This window comes from Hypanus sabinus, chromosome 7 (assembly GCF_030144855.1).
Source record: "Hypanus sabinus isolate sHypSab1 chromosome 7, sHypSab1.hap1, whole genome shotgun sequence".
NCBI lineage: Eukaryota > Metazoa > Chordata > Chondrichthyes > Myliobatiformes > Dasyatidae > Hypanus > Hypanus sabinus.
Genome location: NC_082712.1, coordinates 129,287,060 through 129,310,032, shown reverse-complemented (window position 1 = coordinate 129,310,032; position 22,973 = coordinate 129,287,060). Strand labels below are relative to the sequence as shown.

At 39.1% G+C, this 22,973-nt stretch overlaps 1 protein-coding gene across 3 annotated transcripts in view; it reads left to right on the top strand.

Annotated features, from left to right (window-relative positions):
* Positions 1-22,545, top strand: part of saal1 (serum amyloid A-like 1) — a 40,873-nt gene extending 18,328 nt beyond the window's left edge. For 2 of the 3 annotated variants that reach the window (XM_059975582.1, XM_059975584.1), the window contains exons 6-13: positions 2,225-2,284; positions 4,228-4,343; positions 8,154-8,331; positions 11,391-11,473; positions 12,971-13,156; positions 20,068-20,288; positions 20,671-20,763; positions 21,457-22,545. In XM_059975582.1, coding sequence (XP_059831565.1) covers positions 2,225-2,284; positions 4,228-4,343; positions 8,154-8,331; positions 11,391-11,473; positions 12,971-13,156; positions 20,068-20,288; positions 20,671-20,763; positions 21,457-21,543 — 1,024 coding nt within the window. In that variant the 3' untranslated portion in view covers positions 21,544-22,545. Of the gene's footprint in view, positions 1-2,224; positions 2,285-4,227; positions 4,344-8,153; positions 8,332-11,390; positions 11,474-12,970; positions 13,157-20,067; positions 20,289-20,670; positions 20,765-21,456 lie in introns of those variants that run through there. The other variant, XR_009513296.1, reaches the window with a different exon arrangement.
* The last annotated feature ends 428 nt before the right edge of the window (positions 22,546-22,973 follow it).

The window sequence follows — 22,973 nt, the reverse complement described above, 5'->3', positions numbered from 1 at the left end:
GCGCCTGCCACGAAAGCTACCTCCCTCCCAGGTAAACAACCTCCATCTGTAACAGCTGTAGATGTGAAAAGGAATCCGCAGAGAGTAAACCCCTTTAAAGCAGCTGGGCCAGACAACATCCCAGACAGAGTACTCGGGGAGCTCGCTGACACCTTCACAGACATCTTCAACACTTCACTCATTCAGGCTGCTTGAAATCAGCCACTATAATCCCTGTACCAAAGGACTCTACACATTCAGAACTAAATGACTTCTGACCATTGGCACTGATATCAATCGTCCTGAAGTACTTTAGACAGCTGATAATGGCACTTATCAAAACATTTGTTCCTGCCTCATTGGACACTCACCTATATGCTTATTGACAAAACCACTCTACAACAGATGCCATAGCATCTGTCATTAATCTGGTCCTGACACAACTAGGAAACAAGAAAACTTGTGTCAGAATGTTGTTTCTGGATTTTAATTTGGCATTCAACACTATTTTACCACAGACCCAGGTGAAAAAACTCCTATTCCTCTGTCTATATACACAAGTGGGTGTTGGACTTCCTAACCAACAGATCTCAGATAGTCAGGATGCAGAACAGCTCCTCTCTCCCCATGATCCTCAACATGGGTCCCCCCCCCACCCCCCACCAGGACTGTATACTGAGCCCATTGCTGTACACTTTCTTCACACTTGACTGCATGGCCAAACACGCGATCAGTCACATCATCACTGAGCATACCTACATGAAACATTGCTGTATAAAAGCAGCATCCATCGTCAAAGATCCTCACCACCCAGCCGTGCTTGTTTCTCATTGCTACCATCAGATAGAACGTATAAGTGCTTCAGGACTTGCACCACCAAGTTTAAGAACAGTTACTACCCTTCAACCATCAGGCTCTTGAACAAAATAGGATAACTAAACTCATTCTACTTCTGGCATTCCCACAATCAGTGATCTCACTTTAAAGAGTTTTTATCTTGTTACTTCATACTCGTTTTTTATTTATATCCGCATTTGCCCAGTTTGATGTCCATTGATCCTATTGACAGTTACTGTTCTATAGATGTACTTAAAAAAAAAGAATCTCAGTGTTGTATGTGGTGACAGGTATGGACTCTGATAATAAGTTTTACTTTGAACTTTGAAATTTGCCGATGACACGATAGTAGCTCTTCACCAACAATGATGAGGTAGCCTACAGAGAGGAGGTGACTTGAAGCCTGGTGCCAGGCAAATAATTACTTCCTCATTGTCAACAAGACAAAGGAGATGGTTATCGGCTTCAGGAGGACTTGCATCCCTCTTTACTTTGGGGACATAGCAATGAAAGCTGCAAGCAGTTTAAAACTCCTGAGAGTTAACAGCAAACTTAACCTCTCATGGTCCCAGAACACATCCTACACAGTCAAGACAGCTCACCAACACGTCTACTTTCTGAGGGGGCTGAGAGAGCTGGACTTTGCACATCTATATTTGTGTTATTTACAGATGCACAGTGGAGAGCGTCCTAACAAACTGCATCACTGTTTGGTATGGAAACTGAACTATGGAAGATGGGAAGGCTCTGCATTGGTTTGTCAGACCTGCACAGTGCATTACTGGCACCAGCCTACCTGCCATCAAAAATGCTGGGAAAGGGCCAGTAACATCATGAAAGATCCCACACACCCTTCTCATAACTGCTTGTCCCACTCCCATCTGGGGTGGGGGGTGGGGGGGCTATGTAGCATCCACGCCAGGACGACCAGACTTAAAGACAATTATTTTCCCCAAGCTGTAAGACAGATCAACACCTCCACTCAATAACTCTACCACTACTTTATTATTTCTTATCAGTCACCTTATGTACAGCCTAGTGTCACTTTGTAGACATATAATCAATCTATATAAGCTATCTTATGTATTTGTTTTGTGGGTTTTTTAGTATTATTGTGTTCTTTATCTTTTGGTTTTTTTTGTGCTGCATCGGATAGGGAATAATAATTAGTTAATTTCCTTACACTTGTGGACAGGAAATTGCATTAAACAATCGTGAATCTTGTTTATTTTGAAGCTACCTCTTTGTTGCTTTGGATCTGAGTTGCTTTTTGCAATCAAGAAGCCAAGGTAGCAAAATGAGCCTAGCATTGCCTTTGATGTTAAATTCATTTACATAAAATTATATGCTCCTTTGATTTGAAGTTAAGGGGTCTTAACTGATGGTCTGTTTCTTACATGTTCCACAGAGAGGTGCTACTGTTGCTACTGGGAGATTCTGACCCACCAACTCTCTTGGAGACCAGCAGGTAGATAGCTGTATGTTGCTGTATTATTCTGAGTATTAGAGTTGCAGAGATTGTATGTTGCTTAATTACTTGATAGCTGAATAATTTTTTACAAACAAGAAAATCTGCCTCTCACCCTACCCCTCACTTTCTGTTTTCCACGGGGATCACTCCCTACACGACTCCCTTGTCCATTCATCCCTCTCCACTGATTGTCCTCCTGACACTTCTCCTTGCAAGTGGAACATGTGCTACACCTGCCTCTACAGTACCACCCTATGTATTATTCAGGGCTCCAAATAGTCCTTCTAGGTGAGTCTGTTGCAGTCATATACTGTGTCTGGTGCTCCTGGTGTGGCCTCCTGTGAGACCCATTGTAGATTGGGAGACTGCTTTGCCAAGCACCTATGCTCCATCCACCAGAAAAAGTGGGATCGCCCAGTGGCCACCCATTTTAATTCCACTTCCCATTCTCATTCCGAGATGTCAGTCCATGGCCACCTCTTCCCACTCTTTACTTCACCCCTCCTTCTTCAGATTTCACCTATCACCTTATGTTTCTTCCTCCCCTCCCTCCACCTCCTGACTCTGACTCCTCATCTCTTTTTCTCCAGTCCTAATGAAAGGTCTTGGCCCAAAACTTTGACTATATTATTTTCCATAGATGCTGCCTGGCCTGCTGCATTCATCCAGTATTTTGTGTGTGTGTGTTACTTGAATCATTTCTTAAGTTACTTTTGCACATTGGACCCAGTGTCTGACTGCTCTGAATCTGTTTGCAGGTTGTTTTATATTTTCAGTTTCAGGATCTTGGTATTGCAGGCAAAGCCAGAATTTATTCCCCACCGCTAATTACTTCTGGAAGGTGATTGTGAGCCCTGATCTTGAATCATTGAAATCCTTCTGGCAAAGATATTTTCACAATGCTGTAGGTAGGGAGTTCCAGGATTTAAACCCAGTGATAATGAAGGGCTGGGGGTATTTCCAAATCAGGAGGCGTGTGTCTTAGAGAGAACTTGGAGGAAGTGGTGTTTTCATGTGCCTCCAGCCCTTATCCTTAATCAGATTCAGATTTAATTATCACATGTACATCAAAACAATGACTGAAATGTGTTGTTCATGTGTTAACAGCACACAAGGATGTGCTGTTGTGGGTAGCCCGTAAGTGTTGCCACACATTCTGGCACCAACGTAACGTGACATTGATGTCCAGCAGAACAACACAATCAAGAACACAAAGTTTGTGGGTTTGAGAGGTACTGTTGAAGTACCCTGGGCATTTAAAAAGTGGTAAACTCTGTAGCCACTTTCAACCAGAGCTGAAGGGAATAAATGATTAGAGTTGATGAAACACTATTCAAGTAGGCTGCTTTGCCCTGAATGTCAAATTACTTGAGAGTAACATACTCATTCTAACAAGTGGAGAATATTCTGTCACACTTCTGGATTGTTCCTTGTTGATCATGGAAAGGCCTTTGGGTGTTGGGGGTGAGTCACTTGACACAGGATACCCAGTCTGTGACCTCTTCTTAAGCCATTGTATTTATGTGACTGGTGCAGCTGAGTATCCAATTAATGGGACCAGCCCCCTCACCCTCCCTGGGATATTAAAGATAAGGGATTTGGCAATGCCATTGCCACTATGTTTTTCAACTTGTGGAAGCAGCCGTGATTTATTCATTGCAAGTAGTTGATGGTTTTTATTGATAATGGTTCACACAAAAATTCTGAGAAATATAAAAGTGACTGCACTATAAAATTGTTATGCACATCCACAGTGAAATTAAATTCCTTCCTTTTAGTAGATTGTCTGCACCTCTGAGCTTTGCAGAGATCTTTGTAGAGAAATGTGATGTTTACACATTTACCATTAATTACAGTAGGCTGAAATAGTAGGATGCATTGACAGAAAAAGTGGCCTTTCCACGATGGTAAATAGTAAGGTAACCATTTCTCTTTGGCAGGTTAATACTAACCTGTCTTTCTCAGCCAGATGTTGCCACCATCTGGGTTGACCGAATCCGTAAGCAACCTGCTGTTCGGGACAATGTGTGCTTCATAATGCAGAGCTCCACAAATGGTAAGTGGTTGTTACTACATGCACACAAACTAGCAAGAAAGAATGCAAAGGAAGAATTCATTATCATTAGTCTTGTTTTTAGTTTCTCACAGCTTAGGAAAGAATATACACCCTTGGCTGAGATTTTCAGAGTGGGGTGGTAAAATAGTTGTTCAATAGGAGAATATGATGCATTATTTAGATGCATTTGAAATTGTAAAGTGGAGAAGGATGGTCTAGTGCAAGTTTTGCTTGAGAAATTTGCAGCATCAATGACCTGTAGGAGCTGATCAGCTGTGGTTCAATGGTATTGCCCAGTCACTATTATGTTTACATTTTAATCCACATACCACAAAATCTAAGCTGATATTTTGGTGGAGTGCAATGTTAGAGTGATTTCTTTTGAAAGTTGTGTCTAAGTCCAAGCTGCCTCCTCACATGAAACACAGCGAGGAAATTCTGCCGTGTCCCTCAGGCGGTACCTAGAGGTCATCGTTGTATGTGAGACGTCTTATGGGTGATCAAATTGATGCAGTTCTTTCGTTACATCATTTATATAATTCTTGCACTACATCATTGACTGAATTTCAGAAGTACTTCACTGGCAAAGTGTTTGGGATATCCTATGAAAGATATTGTTTAGGTTCAAGTTTTTCCTGAATGAGTGGGTAAAAGAATGATGAATGAAGTTTAATGTGGGGAAGCGTGAGGTTCTGCACATTGGTAACTGAAATCAAAAGGTACATTATTATATAGGTGGAGAGAAGCTGCAAGTGAGTGAAGTACAGAGGGTTCTAGTGCTTGAGTCACGAAAAGCTAGCAGGCAGGTGCAAGTAGTTCAACCCTTCTCAACCCCATTCACCTGCCTTCTACCTGTAACCTTTGACATCCTTGAGTTAACCTTTGAGTTAATGTATATTGACTTGTTTTATTGCTGATGTAAAGTATTGTTGAACCATCTCCTGGCATGCTGCTTTCAGTTTGGGTACCCCTTTTTAAAAAAAAAGATACAGTAACATTGGAGGCTGTACAAAATGGTTTCACCAGGCATAACATGGTTTTCTTTCCAGGAGAGACTAAGTAGTTTGGACCTGGATTCCTTGGCGTTCAGAAGAATGAGGGGCAACCCAGTTCAAATATATAAGATCTTCAGGGGGCTTGACAAGTTTTCAGTATTGGGATAGCTAGAACAAGAGGCCATTATTACAAGATAAAGGGCCAGCCATTTAAAACCATGTAGAAATCTCTTCTTGCAGAGGATGGTGGATCTCTAGAATTCTCTGCTCAGCACTGGTGGAAGCTAGATCTTTAAAGGTATTTAAAGTGGAGGTGGATAAATATTTCTTGCATCAAAGGATGGAGGGGTATGGGACAGAAGAGGAGCTGAGGCCACTATCTACCAGTCACAATCATATTAAATAGTGGAACAGCTTTGAAGAGTCTAATAGTTTATCCCTGCTTCTATTTCTCTGAAGATGTAGAATCCTTATGGGTAGAGATAAGAAACTGCAAGGGTTAAAAAAAAGCTTTGACAGGAGTTATATACAGGCCTTCGAGCAGTAACCTAGATGTGGGATACAAATTACAACAGGAGATTGAAAAGACATTTAAAAAGGGCAATGTTACAATAGTCATGGGGATTTCAATATGCAAGTAGATTGAGAAGATTGAGAAACCTGAATCCCAAGAGAAGGAATTAGAGTTGACTTTTTAGAGCAACTTGTCGTTAAGCCGACTAGGGGTAAGGCAATTCTGGATTGGTTGTTGTATAAGGAACCAGATTTGATTAGAGAGGTTAAGGTAAAGGAACCCTTAGAAGGCAGTGATCATAATACAATGGAATTCACTTTGTAGTTTGAGAAGGAGAAGATAAATCAGTTATATTAGTAGTACAGTGGGGCAAAGGGAATTGCCAAGGCCCGAGAAAGAATCTGGCCAAAGTTGATTGGAAGGCTACACTAAAAGGGATGATGGCAGAGCTGCAATGTTGGAGTTCTAGGAACAATTTGGAAGGCATATGATAGAGTCATCCCAAAGACGAAGTATTATTCTAAAGGGAGGATGAGCAACTGGCTGACAAGCAAAGCCGAACGATAGTATAAAAGCAAAAAATTTTTTGCTAAAATTAGTGGGAAGTTGGAGGATTGTGAAGCTTTTCAAAACCAGCAGAAGGCAACTAAAAAACATTAAGGAAAAAAAAGATGAAATATGAAGATAAGCAAGCCAGTAATATAAAAGAAGATGCCAAAAGTTTTTTTCAGATATATAAAGAGTAAAAGAGAGGCGAGAGTGGATATTGGATCACTGGAAAAGAACACCGGAGAGATAGGGAAGAAAGGAAATTATAGGCTAGTTAGCATGACTTCAATGATTAAGAAGATGTTGGAGTCCATTATTAAGGATGAGGCTTCAGGATACTTGAAGAAACATGAAATAGGCTGAAGTCAAGGGGAAATCTTGCCTGACAAATCTGTTGGAATTCTTTTGGAACTAACAGTTGGATAGACAAAGGAGAGTCAGTGGATGTTGTTTACTTGAATTTTCAGGCGGCCTTTGACAGGGTGGTACATGTGAGACTGCTGAACAAGATAAGAGCCAATGGTATAACAGGAAAAATGCTAGTATGGGTAGAAGATTGGCTGACTGGTAATAGGCAAAGAGTGTGAATAAGGGAGGCCTTTTCTGCTTGGATACCTGTGACTAGTGAGGTTCTGCAGAAGTCAGTGCTGGTACTGTTTCTTTTCATGTTATATGTCAGTGATCTGGATGATGCGATTGGTTACTACTGTGGCTAAGTTTGTAGACATGATCGGTGGAGGGACAGGTGGTGTTGAAGCAGAGTCTGCAGAACGACTAGAACAGATTAGGAGAATGGGCAAAGAGGTGGGAGATGGAATAGAGTGTAGGAAGATGTATAGTGATGCATTTCGTAGACTGAGTAAAGGTGTAGACTTATTTTCTAAATGGAGCTAATTCAGAAATCAGGCATACAAACAGACTTTAGAGTCCTTGTATCAGATTCCCTAAAAGTTAACTTGCAGCTGAGTTTGTGATAAGGAAGGCCAAAACAATGTTAGCATTGATTTCAAGAGGACTAGAATATAAAAGCAAGGGTGTAATAATGAGGCTTTATAAAGCATTGGTCAGACTGCACTAGAAATATTGTAAGCAGGTTTGGGCTCCTTATCTGAGAAAGGATGTCCTAGCACTGGAGAGAGTCCAGAGGAGGTTCGCAAGAATGATCCCTGGAATGAAATGGTTAACATATGAGGAGTATTTAATGGCCCTGGACCTGTACTTGTTGTTTAGAAGAATGAGGGAGGGATCTCATTGAAACCTACTGAATATCGAAAGACCTAGGTAAAGTAAATGTGGAGAGGTTATTTCCTTTAGTGGGGAAATCTAGGACCTGAGGGCCACAGCCTCAGAATTCAAGGACATCCCTAGGATACCCATGTAATTGAGTATACTCACAGCAGAAGTTTAAATGTACCTCCGATTGATAGGTTCTTGATTAGTAAGGATGTCAAAGGTAGAAGGTGAGGGAATGAGGTTGGGAGGAATAATAAATCAGCTATGATGGAAGGGTGGAGCAGGCTCGATGGACCAAATGGCATAATTCTGCTCCTACATTGTATGGTCTTAATAGTCGTGTTCTTCTCTGCACAGTGGTGTTATCACATGTGGTTTGGTGTGTGATTATCAGATCTTAACATTTCTAGGTTATCGTTACCATATGCTGACCAAGACTGTTGAGTGCAGTTGCAATGGAGTAATTTGACTCAGGAAGTTTTGTAAAACTCATATTTTTTGTTTTTGATTTGTTGCTAGCTGACTTGTTGGGAAAGATCGGTGAGGTGGTTGATAAACTCTTTGACTTAGACAAGGAGCTCATGCTGAGCTGGATCACAGAGTCAAAGGAGTTGCCTGATGCACAAGCAACAGAGCAGGAAAAAACAGCTGAGATTTCATTGGTCCCTTGTTTACTGGAAGCAGCCAGTCAAGTCAGGTAAGTCTTCAGAATATGAATTTATCCCCTTGTCTAGAGCAATAAGACATTTCTACAAACTCAGTAATAGTTGGTTCCTTTGTGCATTTAGGGTAAATACCCATTTAATTTAATGGAGGGTCCCAAATTGGAAACTTGCAAGGTGGAAACAAAAATTTGAAAGAGAAACAGACACTGTTGGAAACATTACAAAGTGATACCATTTGTTGACTGTTGCCAGGCATCGTTAAAGGCGAGGAAACAAAGTGAACACTTTGGGTTGATGACCTTTACTAGAACTGAGAAAAGTTTAAAAGAAAACCAAAAGAAATTTCAAGATGCAAAGAAGGGGAACATGTGGAGAGAACAAAGGGAGTGTTGCAATAGGATGAAGACCAAGAAACATTGGACATTCTGTGTCTTTCAGTGAGGGAAGTGTCTCGCATGACCGACCCAATGCAACAAAATTTATTGACTGTTACCAACTCAGATATTGTGGAAGAAGCATAGCTATGCCCTTTGTCTACATTTTTTTGACACTAATAGTGAGAAAATAATGTGCTGCAGGCCTGTGAAAGAAGGTCCCCATGTGAGCATTGACCTTCTATCTGTGTAAGTAGTGCATTATCATCAGCATAAGGATGTCTCTGATAAGGTTTTCATTCTGAACACATTGATAAACTTTGCTTCATCTTATATGAAAATAGATCTGTCCATGTCTGCAGAAAAATTCAGAACCACAGGAAGAAAAGCATGAGTCTGGACTAAAACGTAGCTCTTTCATTCCATTCTTTATCGCAAAACTCTGTGAAGCTGTCCCTTTTGCCATCGGTGTACTACATGAGATATCTATGGATTTTTGCCATTTTACCCAATACAACATATCCCTTAATTCTAAAAGAAATGTAAGATGTAAAGCTGACAAAGGCAATTTAATGTAATCTAGTAATTGATTAGGTTATTCCTGTAACTTCGGATTACTTGTTACAATAGAAATCACTGCACGATTCCAAGGTAACACTTGGCCCTGCCATTACTAAAATTACACCTCAGCAATCTGCAGATGGTGAAGTACCTGCTGGACAGAACTATCAAATGATTTACTGGGTAAAGCACTTTTCTAAGGTATACATGCATGTGATGTATCTCTTACAGTTTGTGCTTGATGCTTTTCCGCAATTATGTGTCATGGATGAACTTGTATAACCTTTTGCTCGAGCTTGGAACTACTGTGGATTTGTTTGCTGATACAAAGTTAGTTATCAAAGATAAAATCGTAACTGATTCTTTTTAAAATAGAGGAAGATCTTCACCAGAGTGTGTTCCAAGACATCTTCAATCTCTCATTGCTGTAATTGCTACAAAAGTAGAGCAGGGTGAGCTGCCTCATCAACTATCACCTGATACCATTCACATTTACTGTGATGAAATGCTTAGAAAGTTGGTCATAGTTAGAATTAACTCTTCCCTAAGCAAGGACTTGGACCCACTGCAGTTTGCCTCTACAGTGGACACAATCTCACTGGCTCTCCATTTGGCTTTGGAGCATCAAGACAACAGCAATACATATGTCAGGTTGTTGTTATCAATTATAGCTCAGCATTCAACACCATCATTCCCTCAAAGCCTGGGCTTGTGTACCTCTCTAACAGGATCATTGACTTAACCATTGGGAGACTGCAGTCAGTGTGTATTGGTAATAACATCATCTCCTCGCTGACAGCACAGGCGCATCTCTAAGGATGCATGCTCAGCCCACTGTTCTGTCTATGCTCGTAACTTTGTGGCTAGGCACAGCTCAAGCAGCATCTATAAATTCACTGATGATACAATTGTTAGCAGAATCTCAGGAGTGAGATAGATTGGTTGTTTGAGTGTTCTCGCAACAACAATCTCTCTCTCTCTCTCAGCATCAAAAAGTCAGGTGAACACATCTAGTCTTATGAGAGGTTAGCAGAGAAAAGGATGAGCAGTTTCAACTTGCAACGGGTCAGAGTACACATTAATGTAATTACAAAGAAAGCATGCCACTTCATTAAAAGTTTGAGGAGATTTGGTATGTCTAGACTCTTGGAAATTTTCACCGATGGTGGAGAGCTGTCTGACTGGGTGCATCACCGTCTGCTTTAAAGGCACTAATTCACAGGATCAAAAGAGGGATGCAGACTCAGCCATTCCATTGTGGGCACAAGTTTCCTCAACGTCGAGGAATCTTCAAGAAGCAGTACCTCACTATCCTTCACTATCCTGATCATGGTATTACTACCATCATGGAGGAGGTACAGAAGCCTGAAGACCCATTATTTTAAGAACAGCTTCTCTCTGCCATCAGATTTCTGAAAGGTCCATGAACCTATGAGCACTATCATCTTTTGAATGATTTTTATTGTAAATTTTGTAATTATTGTCTTACAGTGCACTGCTGCTGCAAACCAACACATTTCACCATATATGTCAGCTATAATAAATTTGATTCTGATTACTACTTTCTACAGAAAGAAATTGAAGCAAACATCATGTTGTATAAAACCAAGATTATTTGGGAAGATTCGCATCAATTACTCCTTACTGTCACTGAGAAAAGAATTTTAAAAGGCTCCTAATAATTGACATTGTTACCATTAAAGATGGTTAAATATGTTTTTTGAAATTGGTCTCAGGTTGGACTCCTGCAATCTTATCTATGCTGTGTGAGATCTGGGAGTTTTGTGATAATGCTTGAAATTGAAAGCATTCCATTTCCCAGGACCAACATGATAGTTTTTTTTACTTGGTATCCATCAAGATGAGTAAAGAGCTGAAAGTTGCAGATGGTAGGAGAACAAAATTTCACAGGGTTTATGCCAGACTGTTCATCAGCTCTGAGAGATCTTGGAAGATCAGTGGCTGGTTTGGAAAACTGCAAGTTGGAAAGCTGCATGTAGAATGTGAAATTTGGATGGATGTGTAATGAATGTTTTGGGTAATAGAATAATTAGAATAATAATGTTTCAATCTATTTACAAACTTTGTGGTTTCTGCAAAATGCACCAGGTACAGGCTAGCATTGTTTGACCTCATCGCATTTTCCTTTTGTTTAGGTCAGACAGCATTGAGGGGCTTGAGGTTTACATTCATATTTTGCAACTTCTCACTACAGTGGATGAAGGAATTCAGGCAATAGGTAAATTGTTTATTTTGTACATTCTTAACTATAATTCTTTTGCAGTCTAGTATTCAGAATTTTTAAAAAAAGCAATGTAATTTCACTTTATATTGAAGGTGCTTCATGAACATCCCTTTGACACTAAATAATGTGCATTCTTCCTATTCAGCCTGTTATGGTGTACAAGTTTGTGCAGTCTCTTGTTATAGCTACGCCTTTCACTTGAGATTAAAAGAATGAGAAGGAATCTCAGAAACTCCTAGAGGTTGTCTTCTACAATTAAGACCATAAGACATAGGAGCAGAATTAGACCACTTGGCCATTGAGTCTGCTCTGCCATTCCATCATGGCTGATTTATTACAGGTTTCCCCCCACTATCCGAAGATAGAGCGTTCCTATGAAACCTTTCGTAAGCCGAAATGTTGTAAAGTGAAGAAGCAATTACCATTAATTTATATGGGAAAAATTTTTGAGAGTTCCCAGACCCAAAAAATAACCTACCAAATCATACCAAGTAACACATAAAACCTAAAATAACACGAACATATAGTAAAAGCAGGAATGATATGTTAAGTATACAGCCTATATAAAGTAGAAATATTTTATGTTCAGTGTAGTTTCACTTATAAAAACCGGGAAGACAGTGAGCTGAAATCAATTTGGAGAAAAAAAAATCAGCACATACATGCATGCACACACAACTGCCTGCACGAGGTTTCACAATCATAGTAGTCTTTCTTGGGGTAAACACACATATAAAGCGGGCGTCTTTTTTTCATAAAAGTGAAAATCCTCTTTGGTTAGCAAAATCAGGTACTAATGTAGGACTTTCGTAACAGTGAGCTGTTGTAAAGCAAACATTCGAAAAAAGGGGGCCGCTTGTATTCCCCTCAGCCTGAGTTTTGAATATACCCAATGACTTGGCCTCCACAGAAATCTGTGGCAATGCATTCAACAGATTAAACACCCTGTGGCTAAAGAAATTCCTCATCTTTGTTCTAAAGGGACATCCTTGTATTCTGAGCTTGTTGCCTGTAGTCCTAAACTCCCCCACTACAAGATATATTCTCTCCATGTTCAGCAGGTCTAGGTCTTTCTCTATTAAATAGGTTTCAGTGAGATCTCCTGTCAATCTTCTGATCTCCAGCAAAGTACAGGCCCAGAGTGGAACCATCAATCTCTCCTCATATGTTAACTCTTATTCCTGGGATTATTCTCATGAACCTCTCTGGATCATCTCCAATGCCAACACATCCTTTCTCAGATAAGAGAACCAGAACAACTCACCATATTCCATGCATTCTGACCAATGCTTTATAAAGGCTCAGAATTTCTTCTTGATTTTTGATGGAAGATAGAACTTAGTTACTTTTTAAAGAGAAAATGTCAAACAAGATGTTTGTTTAAAAAAAAAGTGGGTATTTGGAAAAACTGCTGGACAGATTTTACTTTTCAAATGATGTCTGAAGCAGAATTCTGTTTGCTAATTGCATTATTATGAATATTTCTTGTAGTTAATCCTCCAGACAAAGGAGGAGCTACCTGGACTCTACTGAATGACATAGTTTGCACTGACCTTTGCCAGGATGATGACCCATCGATTTTCATAGAGGAGCAGGCAAGTGTGCTGTCCTCTGCTCTGGCTATCCTATCAGCATTATTTGCTTCACACGTAGAGAAATACAGCGAGATTGAGCAAAGTGAGTACAGCAACTTCTGGGAATGATTGAGATTGGGATTTGCAGGGAACATAATCCAACCCTTGTATCTTGTGAACATTTATGATATTGTTCATTGAGATTGTCAGGCATTAATTAAAGTGAAAATGTAGGCTTATTATTTCAGAACAAACCAATATTACTTTGTTCACTTAAATACAGTTTCCTCCTGAATCCTTGTAAACTCTTGCAGTTACCCGAACTTCTAATTGGTATGGGTTTAACAACCAGATGCAGGGCATCCAAAAGTGAGTTAATTGCTCTAATGTAACTGTATCATTTTGATAAATTTAGATTGATTGGGACAAGTCCAATTAGTTGTGAATGCTTATTTCAACAGGCTAAAAATACTGCCTGAAGTACAATACCAAAGTATGAATAGACAACAATGAGCAATTTGTGTGTAGAATATTGTTATCAAATTACATATCATTTGGGTTGGTAGGTGGCTGAGCATAGATTAAAACATTTCATTTTAATTATTTCATTGCCATGCCACCTAATTAAAATCATTCAACGGGTTTGTTCAAATGTTCTCTTATAAGAATGTTCTTTTAAAAAAAAAAGTAGTAAACATAGGAAATAACTTGTATGCTAAGACCATGTGCTTCAATGTGTTGGATTCTGATTTTTTCGATCAAAGGTTCCTTTGGAAGTCAAGAAAAAAGCATGAAATGTGTTGCTTCACAATTGTTTATTAAGTTCTAAGGGAACAAAGCAATTGGGAATGTAGAATAGCAAAAGTCTAGTAGCTTAGAACAAGGAAATGGAAAAACTAAAGATGGTGGGCCAACGTGCTCAGCCCTTCTTATACCATAGATGAGATCATATACCATGATATCTATACCACAGCTAATTCCATTCAAATTTGTAGATTACAGTTAACCAGTCAAGTAGCCCATATTCATATAATGTGATTTCAAAGAAGCATTCAGAATGCAACAATGAATTGTGACCACTAGGGGGACACACTGAATGATTGCATGTATGTAGGGAATTACACAAGATACAAGTAGGCATAAAAGTTAAACTGCAAAGAAAACAGCATTTATGCAGTCTAATCCAACATCCCCCCCTTAGATTCTAAATCACAATTTGGAATCTTTATAAAAAAAATTTCAGAGGTATAAAAACTTGTGTTATCGGCATTAAGTATAAAATAATCAAAAACTACCCAAGTTATGGAAATAATCAAAAGGTATTAATGAGATTATATCGTTGTTAGTTTGAACTACTCTATTAATGATCACCTGTAAGCAAGTAAAGAAGCTGTAAATTTTGTTAAAGCATATCAGGAGAAATATTAGTACTCACTGTAAGCAGGGATAATTGGCAAAAATATAACAACAACAACTAATATTAGAATAAACTTTATAATGTCTGGTAGCTGTCAACTCTGCAGAAGTCTTCTGGCTGGTAGTAATTTGCTCACTGTAGCCCAGCAGTATAGGCAATGAGTCAGAGGTTACCCGCACATTAACCACAGTGCTTGTTGTCCTTGTCATACACCACTTTAGGTTTCTTGCAATGGCTGGAACGTATTCACTTATTTTTATCTTCTACTTTCACTGCAGAGTTAGTAATTAACAGCACTTGATAAGGACCTTCCCATCAAGCTCCAGTGCTCCTTTTGCAGATTCTTAATAAGGACCCACTCACCAGGAATCAGGGTGTGTCCTCCCTCTGTTGGATCACTCCAAGCAACAGAAACCTGTTGAGAAACAGACTGGACAGCTTGGGTTCATTTCACACAATAGTTAACTAAACTGTCTTTCATAATGTGTACTTCAGTCTGACTGAGATGGAGGGCTCAGGGTGATATCCCTGTATCACCATGAAAGGACTTAATTTAGTTTTCTTGTTTGGGGTTGCCTTGATGCTGCAAAAAACCATGGTACGCCTTCTTCATGGTACTTCATCAGTCATTGCTTGATATTTCTATTAATCCGTTTTCTGATGACTCTGGGTGATATAGACAGTGAAAAGACCATTCAATGTTCATCAGTCAACATATTTCCTGATAAACACTCTCAGAGAAATGTGTACCTTTATGTGACATGGCAACCCCCATCTGAGATAGTCCTTGATCAGAATTTTTGCTATGTGTGGCAGAGGCTTTCTTTGCTCGAATATCTTCCACCCACCTTGAAAACTTGTCCACTATTACCCAGTATACCTGAGTATCCTTGACACTCTGGAAAAATATCGTGGTCCACCTGTATGTGTAAAACTTAGACCATATGCGGGAGCACTTAATTATGGTAGCTTTTCCACTGCTCAAGAAGTTATTTTCTAGCATGTCATACATCTTTCAAATGTTTGTCAAGCTTGTGTCCTGAACTTTGGATTCCACCACCAATGGGAAAATCTGTTAATCATCTTTTCCACTCCAAGGGAGTGTCTCTGCTGTGCCAGTTAAGGAAACAATGTAGTTGGAGTTTCTAGTCTACGAATAGTGCCATACTTCCATGCCCCATCACTGTTTACCTTCTCCTGGTTTAGAGCATTGAGCTTGAATCTCTCAAATATCTTGTATGTTCATCTGTGATACAGAGTACAAGTTTGTTTCAATAACTGTATTTGTTGGTTCTCTGCCCATGGTCTCGGAACTTAATTCCTTCACCTTTTTTTTTTGCTTCTTTTATTTCTTTGACCCCATTCTCCTTGCTGCCCTTTTTGCAATTTCATCCCGAATGCATTTCCATGGCTTTCCATTATAGTCATCTTAGAGTGGCTTTTACATTTTAATACGGCAACTCCTGACAGCAATTGTATCTTGTACTAGTTCGCCATTCTTGATTGGGGTTCCTACAGCCATAAGAAATCACCTTTGTCTCCATAGGTTTCCAAAATCATGAACAACTCAAATCACGTTGAAAATCAGTGAAGGTATTAGCTGATCTTCCTTCTGCTAACTTATAGACTTCAATCAGAGCTTTCAGTTCTGGCTATTGCGCAGAGGCACCAGGAGCCATGCTTCCTGATGCCAGCTCTTTAGTTCCAGAAACAACGCCCCATCCAGTCATCTGAATTCTTCCCTCAGTTATTGAGGAGCCATCAGATCTGGGTTCAATACAAGCATTTCTTTGTAATAAACTGCTTCTTCATGGCACGTTATTATTCTGACACAGTCATGGTCATCATAGTCTTCCATGTCTGATGGTAACAGTTTGCTGAACTCGCTCATTGAATGATGATATGATGATATCAGGTGTCTCAAGCACCACTTGGACCACTGGGCAGTTGTTACTTGAACATTTCTATTCAGCCAGTACAGTGTGTACTGAGTGTAGACATCAAACATTTAAAACTTGATCAAGCATGATGCTAGAAATAACTGTGATTGTCTGCACTACTCATAAACATGAACCCCAACCTAATGCTACATTATCCAATTTGGCAGAGTAATTGCCAACAGGGTACTGTCGGTCTCCATGCTCTTGAGTTAACTGTGTCCAGGATTCCTAAGGCAGGTGCAGTGCACAATTTCAACTTTAAAGTTTGAAACACTTTCACTTGTTTGTCTTTAAGAGTCACGGGGTCATCTGTATGCTTACTGTCCTTCAGCAGATTGTTCAGTGGTTTGGTAGTTTCAGCATATGAATGGACCCAAGCTCTGTTGTAGTTACACAAACCCAGAAACAATTGGAGTTGCTGGACTGTTGTAGGTGGTTTTGCTGATGTAGCGGCCTTTGCACGATCTTCAGTTAACCTTGGGAAATTTCTGTCCCAATTACTTCTTTTTGTTGCAATTGTGCCTTATCTAGATTTACTTCATGACCATTGAAGGATAGATAATTGAGCAAATAAATCACATCATGTTCATGCAAGTCTGCAGCTTCAGATGCTATCAGGATATCATCCACATATGGTATGTTAGTCAAATCAGTGGCTGTTAAGTCCTTCAGATGTTGTCTCAAACCATGTGATAGGCAGTGGAACTGTTGTGGAGTCCTTGTGGTAGCCTTGTCCACTGGTATTGTTGACCATCAATTGAAAGCCAACCATGATCGACATTCAGGTGCCAATTGGCAGACATTTCACTAACTAGAAAACCACTTGAGTGATGGTTTCACGGCATTGAAGATAATCGATGGATCTGCCACTAGAGGTGTTAGCTTGTTAATACAGTGATTGACAATGCAGTAAATAGCTAGAAAAAGTAATCACGTACCTGCTGTCTCCAGTTTCCAGCCATACCTTGTCTGACGGGGAGCTCAGAGGCACCTGGGCTCACCCAGGAATTCCTTAGTCTTGTACTTCTTTACACTTTTCTCAGTATGTTTATTTTTGGAGCCTTTGTCAGTGGATCGACAGGCCTTGAGGTTGTGTTTCTTCTCTTCGGCATAGCGCTGGTAGCCTTTGTGCATTTACTTTCATTACTACCCATTTCTTACCTGTTAGTTTCAGGTCAACCTGTAATCAGATTTAGTTGGTTTTCAATCACAATACAATTCTCTTGCCCTTTTTGGGCCAGAATATATATCCTAGTCTTCAAAGTCCCTTTAATTTGACTATGCAGTCTCTCTGTGGGTTTTGGACCATGTCTTCCATTCACCATATTGCCCTTCTCCAGGAGCTTGCCGTTGATCACCATCCGAGCGGGCACCTTGTCTGCACTGATCTTGTCCCTCCCAGAGCCCCACAGTCAAGCATTCCTCAAGATTTCCTTGTCTACTGGTCTTGTTCACTGATCTAGCAGCTCAGGTTCACAGTAACCGTTTGTTGGACCCCATATTTTAAAAAAAAGTCCCATTTGGGTACCCAAATCTGTTATGGAAATTAATTTGCTGAGGAAATTCAATTAAAGTTAAGTCACAAGTAAATAGGACACAGACTTTGAAGTGGCTAGAAAATACTTTTATTCCTGAAAATGGGAAGAGTGACTTGCTAACAGTGCAGTTGGCAGTTTTCCGAAAAGTAATAGTCATAGCCTTTTTTATATATGCACACAGAAAGTTAATTACATCTGCCAAAGTTTAAAAAAACAAATCAATCCTGTGTAACTTACCGCATTTTACAATTCTCAGTCAGTCTGTTATTCATCCTTGAAACTTAAAGTAGATTATTACAAGCACACTGAGAACCAAGACCAAATGGTGAATCTTTCTTTATGATATTATAGAAAGTTCATTAAATCCTTAAAGTAGAAAGGTATAAATTGTTTTACATGTTGGTACCTGACATGTGAAGGGAAATCAGAACACCCCTTAATGGTAGGAGACTTGACAGCCCGCAGAGTCCTCCCCACAATACATGAACTTCACTGTCTTTGTCTTGTTTCTGCAGCTGTGTTATGCACTAACAAAATTTAGAGGCTTCCAGCTAGATAGTTTGTTAATTAAAGTAAGGTGCAGGGTGTAGCAGCTCATATTTTAATCCTTTGTTCAGAATTTTTTTCCACATGTGGTCATTTCATAGTCAGACTAGAGATAACATTTTATCGATAACAACCTATTAAATGGCCAGATTCAAGTGGCATGACTCCTGCTGCAGAAAAAACAATCTTTTAGAAGTTATACTACAATTTCTAGAAAATTTACTGAACAATTACATGTATATAGGTGATTATATTAAAAATTAGAAGAGGAAAGTTAAGCTACTAGGAAAATACAGGAAAAATAACAATTTTATGCTCTAATCCACCACTGTGCAGTGTGACTTCCCAGTAGTACACATTTTGAGCATAGACTTTCTTAAATCATACAAGTTATTTCACACCGTCAGAAGGAATGTGAAGAACATAATGAGGAATATTTTATAAAACTGAAGTATTACGTCAAGGTCTGGGTGCTGCACTTCAGGGAAACCAGATAAAGTACATGAGCTTTTAAATAAGATGCATGAGATTTCATACAGGCAGTACCAAAGATCAGGATTGAGACTGAACAACCATACCTGCTACACTTCTGCTGCACACAGCATGTAATTTAATTAAAATTTTCAAAGGATTTTGACAGAACACAAAATGACAAGCCACTGCAATTGGTGGTGAAGTTGATAACCTATTTAGTGTTAATAAGGGAAGAGCGAGAATTGAAATTTTATCAGTTTAACATAATGATGAAAGGCGATTCAGTAGGTAATATAGATTGTATTAAAAGACAGAAATGCAAAGCAATTACTCTATTAAGAATTTCCTGAACATCTACATGCTTTTTGGGTCAGATCTTTGAGAGTCTTGCTCAGTCTCCCTTTGGTCGGTTTGCTTTTCTTTTTGGCGTCTTGCATGCTGTGAGATTTTTCTCCCCATCATGTTAATGACCTTTAATAAATTAGACAGTATTATGTATGACTGAGAACTGCAGTTTCAGCTTACTGTTGATTTCCAGGTTAACAGGTGTTAGACAGGCATCCAAACTGAGTGCTGTATCTGTGGTGGTAGGTCCCTACCCTATCTGACAAATATATACAGTACTGTTCAAAAGTCTTACACACATATATGTTGCTTGGGTGCCTAAGATTTTTACACAGTACTGTATTTGTCAATGTGGAGCAGAGAGCAAGTTTGTAAATCTGTCAGGAGCGAAGGATGTTGGCAATTCAGGGTAGACCACACGGGAGGGATGTGGGACAGGTGGCAGAAACGGAGTGCTGGGGACATAGGTGGCACCCAATCCTGAGTCACCAGGCATGGTCATTTGATTCCAAATAATTGGTTTATTGATCATTACAGAATGTTGTCTCTGCTCCTTCCTGCTCCTTCCCCGCTCTCTTACCCTTTTCTCAACCATGATTCCCCTTTCCCTGCCCCTTCCCACTTAGTCCACACTAGAGACCCATATCAGAATCAGGTTTGTATATATAATGCTTAAGACTTTTGCACAGTACTGTATATTCAGCTGAATTAATTTAGCCATTGCATTCTTTGCTTTATTTTCTTTGCGGGGCAGATCTTCCTTTGCTTGGAATGTTGCTACGAGTTCTGTTCTATGCAGAAAGTGGTCAGAAGAAGCCAGCAGAAGGAGCAAGAAGACCCAGTGCAGACAAATGGTCTGCCCCATCTCCAGCAGGTGCTCAGAAAGGGAAAAGACAGGAGCGTGACTTCCCAGTGAAAATCCTGCTGAATATCTGTTGTGAATTCCTCGCTGAAATTTTTATGGACATTTCTGAGGTATAACTATAAATGGGGAACATCCTAATGATGAAGGATAAGTGATCATTTTATTTTGATTGGAGAGAGGGGAAATCCAAGTCATTAAGATTCCTAATGGGGAAATGAAAATTTATTTGGGGTTCAATAATTTAATGGAGGCAGTGAGATGTTGGTACACAAGAAAATGGTAGTAGAAGATGCTGCTGAAATAAGTTTGTTGGGTAGGCAAGAACCATATAGAGGCTAATGAAGGAGCACATGTTTATAGTACCTTTTCTAAGAATTGCTCATTAACCAATGACTGACCTTAGTATAGTTGCTATTAACTTGTGTAGTTGCTTAGGCTTGATTCAGAAATAATCATGGTGCACTTTGTTAACTATGATTCTCTCTGCTGTAGGAGCTTGTGTCAAAAAGCTTTAAAGAAGGTTATTTAAATCAGGAGATGTTAATTTGTGCTGTTCATCACCTTTTTCCTCTGTATACCTCTACGGTGAGTATTTTTGTTCTCTCTCCTGAGATTCCTGTGAACTTTTAACTTCAGGCTGGGAACTTAGGCATAATACATCTTAACTCACACTCACAAGTTCACCAGCCAGAAAAAAGAACAATTAAAATTTCAATCTTGAATCTTTGTCTGGAGGGGTCTTGCTGCCTCAGCAAGATATTAGGCTTCATAGAATTTCAAAGATGGCTTAGCATGTCAGATGACAAACCAACATCAGATTGGCAATTGAGCATGTCTGCCCTCTTTCAGAAGTTGTCATAGTTGTATTTTCCATCATTAATAAGTTTTCATTATGACTGATCAGTAATTTGTGAGTTAGTACAGTTACTGGTTAGGTTAGAGTTTTTTTCACCTCACTTAAAATAGCCATTCTTAAAGAGATTGAAATTAGTAAAATGAGATGAATGTGATGGGTGGAGGAGAGATACCATCCTAAATCTGGCACTGATGAGCAATGTTACTCTAATAAATCTATCTGCCCATATAATAGATGGGTTAATAGAGCATTTTAGAACAAACTACAATCAACTTCCAACTGTATTGCATCAAGCTTGGGAATTTGCTTATGTCTATGAAGGAAGATGTTCAATTCCCAGGAACAATATTCCTCAACTTAAATTGTACATTTCATCCAATTCTATGTTGTCACAACTGATGAATTACTTTTATTTCTTTCAGGTTAAAAGGTTCCATGATATCTTAAAAGAAGTGCAACCAGAAACTGCAGAACAATTACAACTGAAGTTCCCTAGTCTCAGTTCCTGACTGAGAATTGTTACCAATACTGAGAGGAAAACTAATGTTCTGGAACTTTGCTGATGGGGGGCAAATGATCAAGGGTTACTAAAATTCTGGCTCCATAAGTGCTTAGTTCTTTTGATGAGCATAAGCTGGTGACTGAAGCCTTGTCAGCTTGAGACATACAACATGTACAGAATTGCATTTACATATAATATTAACCTCAGCCTTTACAGTACAGTTGTTGAGAACCACTGATGCCCATAGTTGAAGTAAGATTTTTCTATTGAAATGTATCTGAATTTATTTCTGTTATTGTCAGATGTGTGGGAGATTAGCAGTCACTGAAGTTTCATGACAGGATATCTCTGTAGCCTTTGGACATGTGATGGTGGAACAGAAACTTCATCTTGTACTTTCAATGGGCATGGCATGGTAACAGGGCTAGAACCTAGAATATGAAGCTTGTAGCTTCCATCTGTCCCCAACCTTTTTGAAGAAGGGGCACATTATTGAGCTAGGTAGTTTCACTAGCAGCTGCAGTTTGTGAGTGATTGTACCTGTGGTATACTGATAGACATTACATAAAGCACACCCCCACCTCTGCCTAATAAATATTTTCAGTCCTGTTTGATTAGTGTTTCCTATATATAATTTATAAGAATATTTTTACCTCATTGATATATCTCAGTGAGCATAAGTAATTGAGAATAGTTTTAAGAAAACAACTGGCTTCCATCTATATCAAGGTTGTTTTACTCTGGGTAAAGATATGAAGACAGAGAGATCAGAAGCGTCCAATATCCAACCTTTGTCACTTATTAGACAACTGATCTCAGGCAGCAAGTATATGAATTACTACATTTGGCTTAGCACTTTGGGCTAAATGGGCTAAAAACCTGCTTATTTTTCCCCCGCGGGACTTTTCAATTATTTGGTTTAAGGAACCTTTGTTTAAATAGCAGTTAAGAATGTGATTGTACTGAACAATGATGCACGCAATAATAAATAATTTGGTGGTAATTTGAATTTTTAAAGATTTATCTTTTTTTTAATATTTATGGAACACACCTTAAGACATGTTTCTAAATTTTTGTTTTCCTCATTGATAAATCTTGATGCTGCTAGTATGTAGAATTTAAATTTAATTAATTACTTTTAATGATGCTGCATGCATAGATTACGTTACTTTAGTAATTTCAGTTCAGTTGTATTTTACAAAGGCCAAATTTGTTGCATGTTTTTATAACTGAAGTGTTCAGAAAGAAAAATCCTTTAATCATACCAAAACTAAAAATGGAAAAATGCAAGTCCAACTTGTGAAAATGATTCAGAAAGGGAAAGAAATATATTCCTAGCTTCTGCTGATTATAATGCATACCTAAAGACAGTAAGGCATGATAATGTGGACAAGTATAAAGGATATGTCAGAGCATGCTCTCTCCAGTGGGGTATAT